Raw genomic sequence first — 16,250 nt, 5'->3', positions numbered from 1 at the left:
AGACCTCAGCTGTAATACCGCACACTGGAGGAGACCCCAGTAGTACATGCCACAAACTGGAGGAGACCCCAGTAGTACATACCACACACTGGAGGAGACCCCAGTAGAACATACCACACACTGGAGACCCTAGCTGTACTTGCTGCACACTGGAGGAGACCCCAGCAGTACATGCCACATACTGGAGGAGACCCCAGCAGTGTATGCCGCACACTGGAGGAGACCCGAGTAGTACATACTGCACACTGGAGTAGACCCCAGTAGTACATACCGCACACAGGAGGAGACCCCAGTAGTACACACTGCACACTGGAGGAGACCCCAGTAGTACATACTGCACACAGGAGGAGACCCCAGTAGTACATGCCACACACTGGAGGAGACCCCAGTAGTACATGCCGCACACTGGAGGAGACCCCAGTAGTACATGCCACACACTGGAGGAGACCCCAGTAGTACATGCCGCACACTGGAGGAGACCTCAGCTGTAATACCGCACACTGGAGGAGACCTCAGCTGTAATACCGCACACTGGAGGAGACCCCAGTAGTACATGCCGCACACTGGAGGAGACCCCAGCTGTACATGCCGCACACTGGAGGAGACCCCAGCTGTACATGCCGCACACTGGAGGAGACCTCAGCTGTAATACCGCACACTGGAGGAGACCCCAGTAGTACATGCCGCACACTGGAGGAGACCCCAGCTGTACATGCCGCACACTGGAGGAGACCCCAGCTGTACATGCCGCACACTGGAGGAGACCCCAGCTGTAATACCGCACACTGGAGGAGACCTCAGCTGTAATACCGCACACTGGAGGAAACCCCAGTAGTACATACCACACACTGGAGGAGACCGCAGCTGTACATGCCGCACACTGGAGGAAACCTCAGCTGTAATACCGCACACTGGAGACCCCAGTAGTACATGCCGCACACTAGAGGAGACCCCAGTGCTCAGGCTCGGACTGGCCCACCGGGGAATCAGTGGATCCCCCGGTGGGCCCCTGCCTCCGACAGTCTCTCTCTTCTGAGCAGTGCTGCATGCTCGATTTAAGCTCCGTCTCTCCCCGCCCATTCAGGAGAGAAAAGCCGTGCTCCGGCATATGCCTGCTATAATGGTGGGGATCACTGCCTCAGACTGCAGCATAAGAGAGCAGTGTGCGGCTGGGGCTGGATCTCTTCCCTCCCGGAGTCTCTGGCTAGGATGGGAGGAGGGAGGCTCAGACAGCCATTTACCTGACCTGCACTTAGACGCTGCTCCTGGAGCCTGACAGCAGTAAGTCCCGCCCAACAGCATGGACCGGGTCAGGCTGCTGCAACATGCGGCCAGGAGAGCCGTGCAGTCGCTGAAGCTAGTAGCGAGCAGTGATGAAAGTGCTAATGGAAGTGAAGAGGCGTCTGCGGCTCCTGCCCTGCTCCAAGCTCTGAGCTCTGTCGTCGGCACAGGCGGGAGGGGGAGGGGAGGCCCCAGAGGAACACAGTGCTGGCCTGAGTAAGTACTGGAGCTTCCTGTTTATGTCTGTCCTGACTCTCTCCTGCCGTCCACACCAACAAAAGCTGTTTTTTTTTCTGTTTGACCCTCACAGCTGCACTCTTTCTGCCCCCTCTACCCTTTCTGCCTTCTAGTTGTTGATATCACTTTACCCGCCCCCACTGCCACCTGTGATAGTGACAGGGGGCCCCCATCTTCTTCATGGCACTTGATGCCCGAAATCCTATCTTATTTCTGTGTGTGTATAAGGTGTGTACCCAAATCCTAATATGTGCACTATCTAGAGAAGTACAGTGTGTCTGCAATGCATTTATGTCAATAAGTGACTGTGTGCATACATGTGACATTAAAAAGCACCGCAACAAAACACATGTCCCTTTTAAAAAGATACCTGGCATTTTTATATGCAGAATGAACAATGAATATATTTATAATGTCATTTATCACAAAAATATAACAGTAAAAAAAAATGCCATCTCTCCAGTTTGCATTGGATGCTCTATAAGGCTACGTTCACATTTGCGGTCAGCGCCGCAGCGTCGGGCGCCGCAGCGTCGCCGCATGCGCCCCTATATTTAACATGGGGGCGCATGGACATGCGTTGTGCTGCGTTTTGCGCCGCATGGCCGCAAGCGTTGGACGCAAGAAACGCTTCAAGTTGCATTTTTTTTGCGTCCAACTTTCGGCCAAAAAGGACGCATGCGGCGCAAAACGCAGCGTTTTAGCGTGCGTTTTGCCGCGTTTTTGTTTGCGTTGTGCGCTGCGGCGCCGACGCTGCGGCGCACAACGCAAATGTGAACGTAGCCTAACAGTGATCAAAAGGAAAGAATAGGAAAAATGTCCTATTGTTGCTGGGTACAGGCGGGCAGATCTTGGGGGGCGATAACAGCAATCACATGATCGGACAGCAGAAAATCCTGCCCTGATCATGTTCTCCGGGGTCTCGGGTAACCCTGGTAGCCAAGATCCTGGAGATTTTCCGACTCTGGGGGGCGCTACAGCCTTATCCCTGATTGCCATTTTAGAACGGCGATGAGGAAATAAGGAAACTTAGCTTAATGAGTGTCGGCGGTTGCTAAAGGTTTATAGGGCCACTGTCACCCCCCTCCAGCCGTTATAAACTAAAAGAGCCACCTTGTGCAGCAGTAATGCTGCAGTCTAACAAGGTGGCTCTTTTAGTTTTAGGTTCAAGTACACCCCAAATAAAGCGTTTTTATACTTAGCCACAATTCCTGTCTCTAGCCAGGTAGGCTGGTCCTCACTCCCCAGCTTGGCCAGCTCCTCTGCCGTCACTCCAATCTTCCTGCACTTTCGGCGCCGCCCCCTCAGCGCTGTTATCGTTTCAAAACCGGCGCCTGCGCAATGTACTGCTGTGCTGCGCAGACGCAGTAAGCTCTGGCCGTCTGACGTCCCAGCCAGGCTTGCAGACTGCGCCTGCGCGGGCATTGCGGCCACCCACCTTTGGAATCCCCGCCCGCACTGTGTTATGCATTATGCACAGTGCGGGGCGGGGATTCCAAAGATCTCATGCACATACATTGGTTTATTTTTTATCAGTATTTTGAGCTTTGCATGGTTTTTGGATGTAGAGCATGTCACTTTTTTCAGCGTTTTTTTAGGGTTTTTCACCCATTGAATTGAATGGAAAAAAATGCATGAAAAAACGCACCAAAAATGCAGTGGAACCTGCCAAGCACTCAGGTTTTGCTGCAGAAACTGATGTAAAATACCGATAGGCTGTGTGCACACGTTGCGGATTTCCTGCGGATCCGCAGCGTTTTTTCCGTGCAGAACCACTGCTGAACCGTAAGTGATTTACAATACAATGTAAATCAATGGGAAAATAAAAGTGCTGTGCTAATGGTGCGGAAAAATCCACAGGGAATCCGCAGGGGATTAAAAAAAGGACCATGTCAATTCCTTGTGCGTTTCTGCACCCATTCCATTATAGAAATGCGCAGGGATAAAAATGCGTAAAATCTGCAAGAAAAACGCGCAGATTTTGACCTGCGTTTTCTGCCAAGAGATGCAGAATCCGCACAGAAAATTCCAGAGGCAAATCCGCAACATGTGCACATAGCCATAGTGTGACCATAGCCTTAAAGAAATGGATCTGTCAAAAATAGACAAAAATGGCAATGGAGAGAACCAATTAAATACAGTAATCAGGTCTTTGTTGTTTCCGTTAGTGTCCTTTTTTTTTGCAGAAAACAATGTGCAGCATGTTGTACCTGTACTAGTGAATATGATGAAACTTACTGCTGAGCCTCCTAACACATACTACAACACAAAGGTGAACCTAGCCTGAGCATTGAAATGTAGAGTGGGCCCCTGGAGTCAGTTCCACTAGTGGGCCCTAGCCACCCCAGTCCGACACAGTGCTACATGCCGCACATTGGAGGAGACCCCAGTGCTACATGCCGCACACTAACTCACATTACACACACCACTACTGCTCCTATCTACAACATCCATGCATTGCATCCACTACTATAATTTCAGCTTATCTTCCCTTCATCGCATGGCATGGTGGTCTTTCTGCAGAATGACTATGAGGGGATTAGCTCAGACCAGTAATTAGTAAAGGGCAGTTAATGTGACTTCTCCCTTCAGGCATCCTCCACTTGGTGCAGACACCCATGACTTGGGCAAAATCTCGGACCTTCTGCCGGACCCACTACACAGACCTGGTCTCCATAACTTCAACTGAGGAGCAAACCAGTATTGCCGCCCTCCTGTCTTTCTACATTCCCAGCAAAGGATTTTGGTTTGGGTTAAAAAGGAATCGTTTTTGGGGAGATTGGCGCTGGAGCGGTGGCCAGGCATGGGGACAATATGCCTACTGGGGAGAATCAGAACCCAGTGACCCAATATCTAAACCATGCGGACTCATCTCAGGAGACCCTAGTAAAAACTTCACCTGGAGCTCTGAGTGCTGTGGCGAGACCCTACCCTTCATGTGCTATGGAGGTGAGTATATACACACTGAGTAAGTTTGTGCCCCCATAGAAACCTAACGTATGGCCATGCACCTTTAAATACAGTCATGGCTGAAAAGTGTTGGCACCCTTGATATTGCTCCAGAAAATTGAGCATTTTTTTCCCAGAAAATTATTGCAGTTCCACATGTTTTGTAATACACGTTTATTTCCTTTGTGTGTATTGGTGTATTGGAACAATGCAAAAAAAAACAGAAAAAAAGGCAAATTGGACAAAACCCCCACAATTGACCAGAAAAAATAGTTGGCACAATCAACTAAATATTTGGTCACCCCCTTTGTTATAAATAACTGCAATCAATCGCTTCCTATAACCATCACAAGCTTCTTACACCTCTCGGCTGGAGTTTTGGACGACTCTTCTTTTGCAAATTATTATTATTATTTATTATTAGGGTATGTGCACACGTACGTAGATGGAACCGCTGCGGATTTTTCCGCACCTGTTTTGAGAAATCCGCAGGTAAAAAGCACTGCATTTTACCTGCGGATTTACCGCGGATTTTATACGTTTTTTGTGCGGATTTCACCTGCGGCTTTACACCTACGGATTCCTATTATGGAGCAGGTGTAAACCGCTGCGGAATCCGGACAAAGAATTGACATGCTGCGGAATAAACAATGCTACATTTCCGAGCTTTTTTTTCCGCAGCATGTGCACTGCGGATTCTGTTTTTCATAAGTTTACATGTTACTATAAGCAAGTGGAAAACTGCTGCGAATCTGCAGCTGCCAATCCGCTGGTGATCTGCAGCAAAATCCGCAGCGTGTGCACATACCCTTATAGCGCCATTTATTCCATGGCGCTGTACATGTGAGGAGGGGTATACATAATAAAAACAAGTACAATAATCTTAAACAATACAAGTAATAACTGGTACAGGAGGAGTGAGGACCCTGCCCGCGAGGGCTCACAATCTACAATAGATGGGTGAGGATACAGTAGGTGAGGATAGAGGACCCGCCCGCGAGGGCTCACAATCTACAAGGGATGGATGAGGATACAGGAGGAGAAAGGACCCGCCCGCGAGAGCTCACAATCTACAAGGGATGGATGAGGATACAGGAGGAGAGAGGACCCTGCCCACGAGGGCTCACAATCTACAAGGGATGGATGAGGATACAGGAGGAGAGAGGACCCTGCCCGCGAGGGCTCACAATCTACAATAGATGGGTGAGGATACAGGAGGAGAGAGGACCCTGCCCGCGAGGGCTCACAATCTACAAAAGATGGATGAGGATACAGGAGGAGAGAGGACCCTGCCCACGAGGGCTCACAATCTACAAGGGATGGATGAGGATACAGGAGGAGAGAGGACCCTGCCCGCAAGGGCTCACAATCTACAAGGGATGGATGAGGATACAGGAGGAGAAAGGACCCGCCCGCGAGAGCTCACAATCTACAAGGGATGGATGAGGATACAGGAGGAGAGAGGACCCTGCCCACGAGGGCTCACAATCTACAAGGGATGGATGAGGATACAGGAGAGAGGACCCTGCCCGCGAAGGCTCACAATCTACAAGGGATGGGTGAGGATACAGCAGGAGAGAGGACCCTGCCCGCGAGGGCTCACAATCTACAAGGGATGGATGAGGATACAGGAGGAGAAAGGACCCGCCCGCGAGAGCTCACAATCTACAAGGGATGGATGAGGATACAGGAGGAGAGAGGACCCTGCCCACGAGGGCTCACAATCTACAAGGGATGGATGAGGATACAGGAGAGAGGACCCTGCCCGCGAAGGCTCACAATCTACAAGGGATGGGTGAGAATACAGTAGGTGAGGATAGAGCTGGTCATGCAGTGGTTTGGTGAATCGGTGGTTACTGCAGGTTGTAGGCTTGTCGGAAGAGGTGGGTCTTCAGGCTCTTTTTGAAGGTTTCGATGGTAGGTGAGAGTCTGATATGTTGTGGTAGAGAGTTCCAGAGTAGGGAGGATACGCGAGAGAAATCTTGTATGTGATCGTGGGAAGAGGAGATAAGAGGGGAGTAGAGAAGGAGATCTTGTGAGGATCGGAGGTTGCGTGTAGGTAAGTACCGAGAGACGAGGTCACAGATGTATGGAGGAGACAGGTTGTGGATGGCTTTGTATGCCATGGTTAGGGTTTTGTACTGGAGTCTCTGGGTAATGGGGAGCCAGTGAACGGATTGACAGACGGGAGAGGCCAGGGAATAGTGGGGGGACAGGTGGATTAGTTGATTACTCCAGATCTCTCATACTTGAAGGCAATTAAAGGGATTTAGATCTGGACTCATAGCTGCAACATAACAACTCTGCAGTACTTTGCTTCCATCCATTTATAGGTGCTTCTTGAGTATGTTTGTAAGTTTAAAGCCATGGTCTTACTGGAAACCCATGACCTAGGATGGAAACCTAGCTTTCTAATCCTGAACCCTACATTGCATTGTAAAATCCTTTAGTAATCTTCAGATGCCATAATGCCTTGCACACAGTCAATGCAACCAGTGCCAGAGGCAGCAAAACAACCCCAAAACATCTTTGAACCTCCACCATATTTGACTGTAGGTACTGTGTTCTCTTCTTTGCAGGCCTCATTCTGTTTTGGTGAACAGTAGAATGATGCGCTTTACCAAAAAGCTCTTGGTCTCATCTGTCCACATGATGCTTTCCCAGAAGGATAATGAGCTACTCACCTACATTTTGTCAAAGCGCAGTCTAGTTTTAATGTCTGTGTCAGCAGTGGGGTTCTCCTGGGTCTCTCCTGTCATAGCTTTTAATTTCATTGAAATGTCGACAGATAGTTTGCAGGAACACTGATGCACCCTGAGCCTGTAGGACAGCTTGAAATTCTTTGGCACTTGATTGGGGCTGCTTATCCACCATCCAGACTATCCTGTGTTGCAACCTTTCATCAATTTTTTTTCTGCCAGGAGGGAGATTAGCTACAGTGCCATGAGTTGTGAAGTTCTTGATTTGTGCACCATGGACAAAGCAACATCAATATATCTGGACTTGTAACCTTGAAATTGCTGATATTGTTTAACACTTTTGGTTTTCATGTCCTCAGACAATTCTCTTCACCTCTTTCTGTTCTCCATGCTTAGTGTGGCACACACAGACACACAATGCAAACACTGAGTCAACTTCTCCCCTGGTTTCAGGTGTGATTTTCATATTGCCAACCACCTGTTACTTGCCACCCACAAGTCCGAACAAGCTTCACATGCTTGAAACAAAGTTGTTAAGCGATATTTGTTGAAAGATGCCAACAATTTTGTCAGGCCCATTTTGGGAGATTAGTGTGAAATTATGTCAAATTAGCCTTTTTTCTATGTTTTTTGTTGTTCTAATACACACAAAAAAATGAACATGTTTATTATAAAACATGTGTAATTGCAATAATATGCTGGTAGAAATACTAAAATTTCTGGAATAATTTCCAGGGTACCAATACTTTCATCCATAACTGTACATGTACATCTCATATCTGATCACACAGTGCATACTGTCATCATCAGCATGAGATAGTGAGTTATTGTTTATGGGTGGTGAAGGAGTATGATAGTAGTGAGTGCAGATGATGAGGTTGTTAGTCATGATGTGTAGGAGTGGCGTGGTGGTAGGTGAAGAGGACATGGAGGAGCATGATGGTAGTTCGTGAAGATGTGGTGGGTGAGGATTATGAGGAGGGAGCATGATGGTGGTGGCAGAGGATAATGAGGAGGGGCGTGGTGGGAGAGGATGAAGAAGAGAGGCAGGGTGCTGGTGGGTAAGGATGAGGAGGAGAAGTGATGGATGAGGTTGATGAGGAGGGGGATGGTGGGTGAGCAGGGGGTGGTGGGTGAGGAGGAGGGTGGTGGATGAGGAGGGGGTGGTGGGTGAGGATGAAGAAGAGAGGCAGAGTGCTGGTGGGTAAGGATGATGAGGAGGAGGGTGTGTTGGGTAAGGAGGAGGGTGGTGGATGAGGAGGGGGTGGTGGGTGAGGATGAAGAAGAGAAGCAGAGTGCTGGTGGGTAAGGTGTTGTGAATTCTGCTTTTGGGCTCCCTCCCGTGGTTGTAGGTGGTAATGCAGTTGCCCCTGAGTTGCAGTCCTGGTCAGGTGTATCTGCTGATTGCAGTTCTGACTGGGGTATTTAGGCGTGCAGGATTCATTAGTCCTTGCCAGTTGTCCATGGTTGTTGGGAGGTTTTGGTCCTGGTTTGGTTCCTTCTGCCTTCTGCCAAATCAGCAAAGATAAGTGTCTGGTTTTGTTTCTGTGGCACACATGCTGTGTGCTTAATAATTCTGTGCTATTCAGTGTTTTTTTGTCCAGCTTAGATTGTGTCAGTATTTTCTCAGTCTTGTTGGATTCTCTGGAGTGGCAGATATACATTCCATGTCTTTAGTTAGATTGTGGAACTTTTTGTATTATCTGCTGTGGATATTTTTGGAAGGGTTTTAATACTGACCGCTTAGTATTCTGTCCTATCTTTCCCTATTTAGCTAGAGTGGCCTCTTTTGCTGAATCCTGTTTTCTGTCTGTGTGTGTCTTTCCTCTCCTACTCACAGTCAATATTCGTGGGGGGCTGCCTATCCTTTGGGGTTCTGCTCTGAGGCAAGGTAGTATTCCTATTTCCATCTTTAGGGGTATTTAGTCCTCCGGCTGTGTCGAGGTGTCTAGGGTTTGTTAGGCACACCCTACGGCTACTTCTAGTTGCGGTGTTAGTTCAGGTTTTGTGGTCAGTACAGTTTCCACCTACTCCAGAGAAAGTTCATGCGGCTCCAAAGTCACCGGATCATAACAGTAAGGATGATGAGGAGGGGGGTGTGGTGGGTAAGGAGGAGGGTGGTGGATGAGGAGGGGTTAGTGGGCGAAGATGAAGAAGAGGCAGAGTGCTGGTGGGTAAGGATGATGAGGAGGGGTGTGTGGTGGGTAAGGAGGAGGGTGGGGGATGAGGAGGGGGGTGGTGGGTGAGGATGAAGAAGAGAGGCAGAGTGCTGGTGGGTAAGGATGATGAGGAGGGGTGTGTGGTGGGTAAGGAGGAGGGTGGTGGATGAGGAGGGGGGTAGTGGGTGAGGATGAAGAAGAGAGGCAGAGTGCTGGTGGGTAAGGATGATGAGGAGGGGGGTGTGTTGGGTATGGAGGAGGGTGGTGGATGAGGAGGGGGGTGGTGGGTGAGGATGAAGAAGAGAGGCAGGGTGCTGATGGGTAAGAATGATGAGAAGAGGGGGTGGTGGGTGAGGATGAAGAAGAGAGGCAGAGTGCTGGTGGGTAAGGATGAGGAGGAGAAGAGATTGATGAGGTTGATGAGGAGGGGGATGGTGGGTGAGCAGGGGGTGGTGTGTGAGGAGGAGGGTGGTGGATGAGGAGGGGGGTGGTGGGTGAGGATGAAGAAGAGAGGCAGGGTGCTGGTGGGTAAAGATGAGAAGAGGGGGTGGTGGGTGAGGATGAAGAGGAGAGGCAGAGTGCTGGTGGGTAAGGATGATAAGGAGGGGGTGTGTTGGGTAAGGAGGAGGGTGGTGGATGAGGAGGGGGTGGTGGGTGAGGATGAAGAAGAGAGGCAGAGTGCTGGTGGGTAAGGAGGAGGAGAAGTGATGGATGAGGTTGATGAGGAGGGGGATGGTGGGTCAGCAGGGGGTGGTGGGTGAGGAGAAGGGTGGTGGATGAGGAGGGGGTGGTGGGTGAGGATGAAGAGGAGAGGCAGGGTGCTGATGGGTAAGGATGATGAGAAGAGGGGGTGGTGCGTGAGAAGGGGGGTGGTGGGTGAGGATGAAGAAGAGAGGCAGGGTGATGGTGGGTAAGGATGAGGAGGAGAAGAGATGGATGAGGTTGATGAGGAGGGGGATGGTGGGTGAGGAGGAGGGTGGTGGATGAGGTGACATCTACAGATCTGTTTCACTTTCAGGATGATGACTGGTCCATGTCCTCCTGACTTGCTGCTGGCCACTGTTACCTCTACGTTGAGTGGAAATGCACAGTCCGGCTTCTTCGTGATGACGTCGGCAGTGGCACCAGACGCTATATCTGGACTCCTCAGAGATCATAAACCGTGAAACTATAAAAATAAAGTTTATAAAGTGAAACCTTCACATAATGTGGGTGCTCTGTGCAGCGGAGGTCGCCCACACTGCGTGGCTCCAGCTGGTGTAGCTTCTATCTTCCTAACCTAGAAGGATGACAGAGCGGAAATAACATTTGCAGAAAACAGCCTTCCGGCATTCCGGGCTTTATGTGGAGCCCTAGACATCTTAGAGAGTTGGACCACTACAATGTATAGTGCGCCCATCGCATTAAACCTTTTAAAAAGGCATTTTTGTAAATAACTTATGCTCCAATATTTACCTGTGAGCGGCGCTATCGCAGCTGGCTCATTTACGATCACATGACCCCCGGCTGCAGCGTCACACGCACTCCCTCTGATTGACTGGAATGTGGGCAGGGTTTCACCACGTCACCGCCCATTATTCAGCGGATGCTTTCCCTCACTCCTCTGCTTTCCCTCACTCCTCTGCTTTCATTGGCCACAAGCGCGAGCTGGATATTGGGCTAACACCGCACACAGCCCAGGGAATTCAGGGGAGTGCGTGTGACTGGGTCACATTTCGGTGAAGGAAGGTCATGTAACGAGGGCGACCGGGGGGAAGTTTGTAGTCAGAGCCAGGTTCTTAAAGGCACAGTACTTGAATAGAGTCCACTGAGCAGACTGCCAGCGATCTCTCCCGTGGCACCTTCCACATAGACAGTTGGGGCCAACACAACCTTCCTCACGACGTACCTTGTTCTTGCTCCAGCTGCAGTAGTCCAGGCAAAAGAGAGGCAGAAAAGGCAACCGTTGTCCAACGGGGAAAACAACTTATTTAATGTGACAGGATATAAAGAATAAAGCAACAAAAATACATCACTGGATTCATGATCTCTCCCTGATGCTGGCTATATCCGTACCCACAACGGCTGCAGAAGACGGAGATCACAAAAATCCACATCCTGGAATCTGGACAACGGAGACCCCTTCAGCATTGGACCCTCCTGAAATCCTGAAGACTCGTGGTGCAGTCCTTTAGTCCTTATTTCGTAGTCCTTCACAATCCAGGGCAACCGTTCTCTCCTGTCCGGAGGCCTGGCTGCGCCCTGGGTCATATACGTCTGCCCTGTTCAACGATCCAATCCGGGCAGTTCTTCTGAGGAAACTGCAGCTTCCTTTCACCTCCTGGCTGCAAGCACAGCCCACACTGTTAACTCTTACTGTCCCTGACCTAGCAACAGTGAATAACTGTAAGCAGGTTGCGGGATGCAGTGAGCCAAGAGAGACCGAGCAAGGGCCAACAGTTTTAATTTAACAGGGGATACTCCACGCAGGGAGATAAACAGGTAAATGAGGGTTAAACAGTTCAAAGGTAGGTAAAAGGTAGAGTTAATGAGCAATAAACAAGATAACGGCAGTTCCTTAAATCACTTATCGTGTCAAAGGCTTCCCAGTCTTCTGCTAAAGCTTGGAGGGCGGCGGCGCCGACAACGGCCAGCACGGTGCTGTTTCAGTGGGGTCCTGCAAACAGCGGTCCGTCTTCTGGCGGCAGCAGTCGGTCTCCGGTACCTTCCGCTGAGCCCCTAGTCCATAAGTTGGTGCAGCCCAAACAAACAAGGCTGCGGCACTCTCAGAGTCAAACGTAAATGGGTGGGAAGCAAGTGGCAAGTTAGACCGCAAAAGTCTGTCCAGTACTCAACCTTCTCTCCTCTGCAAGTGCGCGGTACTCACAGTCACGGAGCGCACGGCACTTTGCTCTGCAGCAGTCCCACTGGAGGCGGCGGGGACCAAGCAATGCAGCCCGTCGCAGTGCCAGTGCTCAGAGGACGGAGCACGCTGCTCACTCGGCTGCGAGCTGCTGCTGATTTGCACCAAACTGCCCGGCATATGCTGCTCTGTGTGTCCCCCGATACCAGAAAGTCTCTCACGCAGTAAATCTCTCATGCAGCCGTCCTGGATCTCTGCTCTGTGGTCCTTATCTCTGCTGCGCGGCCTGTCACTGCTCGTGGCGCAGATCCTCACTCTGTCCCGCTCGAGCGCTCAGGAGCACTCGGCCATAGTACGTCACTAGCACATAGCACTGTCTGTCACCCTACGAAGCGTGCCGCACGCCTGCTTCTGCTCGCTGCCGGTGCGAAACCATCTCTTCATGCGATTTCTCCTCACTGCCTGGCTTAGTAATGAAGCGATGGCTGGGGGACCACCATGGTGCAGGAAGACTACTGTACACAAGATGAGGTGCAAACAACAAAGGGTAGATTTATTGGAAGGCAAGGAATGAAGTGGGTGAGAAAGATGCAAACAGGGGTATGCAATGGCAAGAGACACTTTACAAGACTTATACACTTTATCTTGTCCGTAAAATAGCACGGTGCTACAACTGTTACAGACTCAAGATATGTCACACAAATAAATGCAAACAATAAACAAAGAATAATGCTACTCTACGTATAACCTCCCTGGCCTTTACTAAGCAGACCTCACGGCTGCCGTGTTCTGACTATTGAAGCCTACACTAGGCCCTGACATGTGCACAAAACAGGAACAAACTCACGGTGATGTTGGGGACTCAGATCCAGTCCCGGGGGCCCCCAACAGTCTAGTACGGTGGTGCGCTCGGCTTTCTGTCAGCTCTGTGAAACGTGGTCTTCCCCTTACTTCTGGGTCCTGTAGGTGCTTCTGGAGACTGTAAATCCCTTTCTCGTTATCTTCGTGGCTTCTCGAACTAACACAGGACAGCCACCCTCGCTGCACCCGGAAAAGTCTGTCAAATCTCACAAGTCCACTCTGTTGCAGGCTGGGGGGCCTCTCTTGCAGCTATATCAGGACACAGTTCTCCTCTCTTGCAGTTATCAGCACAAAGTTCTCTCTGCAACAGCTTCAGCTCACACACACTGTTCAGGCTCCACCCCTGCCATCTGCACAGTCTAGTTCATTCACACAGTCTATTGCAGGGGAGAAGCAGAACATTTCATCCTGCCAGACAAGGGGGTGCAGTCTCTTAAAGTAACAGCATGTTCCTTACTGTCCATAACAGCACCACCTTCCTACATGCCTCCCTTCTTAATGATGGTCGTCCTCAGCCATCACAGCATCAAGGTCAAAGTGTAATGAAGGAACGTGCAATGCGGAAACAGTACCTATAGAGGAGGCAACAAAGTTGTAAAAACAGACAGAGCACACTGTTCTACATATCGGACTGGTGGAACCCCTGAATTAGACCTCTGGGATCTCTGAAGCTCTTGGCTGTCCAGCAAGGCTTGACTATCTTCCAGAGGACCACTTGCTGCAGGAGTCATCGTGGGCTCTTGTCTGGTCTCGTACTCATGTGGCGGTACTGGTACATCCATGGGTCCACCACTCATCATAGATTTCACCATTAGGCATGACAGATTCAGGAAGTGGAGTAGCGCCTTCAGGCGACAATGGCGTAGAACAGACCTCAAACCAGCAGGGCCGCAGCATATTTCTGTGAAGTACTCTAGGAGTGGACGTCCCACTCTCAATCTGCACCTTGTAGACAGGGCCGTTAGCATACACTCGCTCGATTACTCTGTAAGGCTGTACTTTCCATCTCTCACTTAGTTTTCCCTTGGGGCGTTTCTCTCTGACTAATACTCGGTCTCCGGGTTGGAGCAGTAACTCTTGAGTCAGTTTGCTGCCAGTATGTTCTTTTTCTTGCAGCTGCTGACCTGCCAACCGTCTGTAATCGTTGCCGAAGCTCTTTCACCCATGAGGTGACAGTTCGCTCCATCAACTCCTCTGGCTGTTCCAAATTCAGCTCAATGATCTCTCGTCCAGCTCTTCCAAACAGGTGTAGATAGGGGGTATAACCCGTGGTGGAGTGGACCCGATTGTTGTAGGTCCAGACCAACTCTGGCAGGTAGTCTGGCCAACAGGCCTTCTTATCCTCCTCCAACGTTCTCAGCATTTGAAGTCAGGTTCGGTTGAAGCGTTCACATGCTCCATTACCTTGAGGGTGGTAAAAGGTGGTCCGAGACCGCTCGATGCCATACATGCGATACAGTTCTTCCATCACCTTGCCTTGGAAACATGCGCCTTTGTCGGAGTGGATGTGCTTTGGGCACCCAAACACCCGGATGAAGTCTTGACAGATGGCTCACGCCACCAATTCCACAGTCTGATCTCTAGTCGGGGAGACTACTGCGAACTTAGAGAAATGATTGGTCATCACCAAGCAGTACTGTAGACCCCGGGCCGAGTGTCCCACGAGGAGATAGTCGATCATCAAGAATTCTAGCGGTTCCTTAGTTTGTATGGTCTGGATGGGTGCCCTCTGTTCGGTACTCTTAATGAGGTCACATACTCGACATTGCTGGCAAACCTCTTCCACCACAGACTCCAACTGGGGGCAATACACATATCGCAGTAACCATTGGTGGGTCTTTGTGGGGCCGAAGTGAGCTCCAAATTCATGGGCTTCTTTAGCTTCTTCTTGAGCCATTCTTTCTGGGATGATCACCTGCCACCTTACTTCCATATCTTTTGGCTGTAGTCTCTTACGATATAGCACTGACTCTCGTACTTCCAGTCTATCCCACGGATGTAACACACTCTTCATTTCAGAGTCCAGATCATCTCTCTCTTGTTTTCCAGGCTTCCACTTCTGAGTTACCCACCATTTCATCTGTCTCAGCCCTTCGTCTTCATCCTGAACATGTCCCCATTCCTCATTGGTTCTCCCCTGGGACCGGGGTAATGCGCAGGCCTCCCTTCTTGACTGGGCCGCAACCAACGGGGGCTTAAACTTATGAAAGTCTGGGGTTTCCTCCTCTTCGAGTTGCTCATTGAGATCCCCCGCTGGAGTCTCCACAGTCACTCTTGACAGCCCATCAGCATTTGCCTTTTTGGTAGCAGAGCGATAACGGATGGTAAAGTCAAATTTGGCTAGGCAAGCCACCCACCGTTGTTCTAAGGCCCCCAATTTAGCATTCTCAAGGTGGGCCAGGGGATTATTGTCTGTTCGAACGTGAATCTTGGTACCTGTCAGGAAGCCCACAAACTTCTCTGTCATGGCCCACACCAGGGCCAGGAGCTCTAACCGGAAGGAGCTTTAATTGTGAGGGTTTCTTTCGCTGTCTCGCAGGGACCTGCTGACATACCCGATGACTCTCTCATGTCCATCCTGTATCTGAGAAAGTACTGCAGCGAGTCAATTAAGGCTACCATCTGTGTACAACAGGAACAGTTGATCAAAATCTGCGTAGGCCAAAATCGGGGCTGAGGTAAGGGCATTCTTTATACAGCTATAATATTGATCTAATACCGTATGTTTTTTCGTTTTATATGTAAGGGCATTCTTTATAGCCTGGAAGGCCTCGTCTTGTCTCTGGGCCCAAGGGATGTACTGGGTCTTCGGCACTCCAGCGATCCCCCTCAGCAGCTCATTGAGAGGATCCGCCATTTTTGCGAAGACTTTAACAAACCGGCGGTAGTACCCGGCGAGCCCCAGAAAAGCCTGGAGTTCTCTCACTGTTCGAGTGACTGACCACTTCTGGATAGAAGCCACTTTTTCTGGCGAGGGTAGAACTCCATCTTGTGACACTATGTGGCCCAGGTACTCGATCTCTCTCTTGAAGAGGTGGCACTTCTTTGACTTCACCTTCAGGTTATGAGCCCGCAGTCTTCCGAGTACCTGTCCAAGCCGGGCAAGGTGTTCTTCAAATGAGGCCGAAAACACAATGATATCATCCAGATAGATCAGTGTTGTGAATTCTGCTCTTGGGCTCCCTCCGGTGGTTGTTAGTGGTAGTGCAGTGGTCTCTGGAT

General features: G+C 50.2%; 1 protein-coding gene across 1 annotated transcript in view; it reads left to right on the top strand.

Annotated features, from left to right (window-relative positions):
• The window catches only part of LOC143774120 (uncharacterized), a 61,995-nt gene extending 51,489 nt beyond the window's left edge, over nucleotides 1-10,506 (top strand). The window contains exons 4-5 of the mRNA XM_077261423.1: nucleotides 4,111-4,467; nucleotides 10,344-10,506. Coding sequence (XP_077117538.1) covers nucleotides 4,111-4,467; nucleotides 10,344-10,348 — 362 coding nt within the window. The 3' untranslated portion in view covers nucleotides 10,349-10,506. The remainder of the gene's footprint in view (nucleotides 1-4,110; nucleotides 4,468-10,343) is intronic.
• Nucleotides 10,507-16,250: the final 5,744 nt, after the last annotated feature.

This window comes from Ranitomeya variabilis, chromosome 5 (genome assembly GCF_051348905.1).
Source record: "Ranitomeya variabilis isolate aRanVar5 chromosome 5, aRanVar5.hap1, whole genome shotgun sequence".
In the NCBI taxonomy this organism is placed as follows: Eukaryota; Metazoa; Chordata; class Amphibia; order Anura; family Dendrobatidae; genus Ranitomeya; species Ranitomeya variabilis.
Note: the sequence above shows the minus strand (reverse complement) of the source record. Positions and strands in the feature narration are given on the sequence as shown.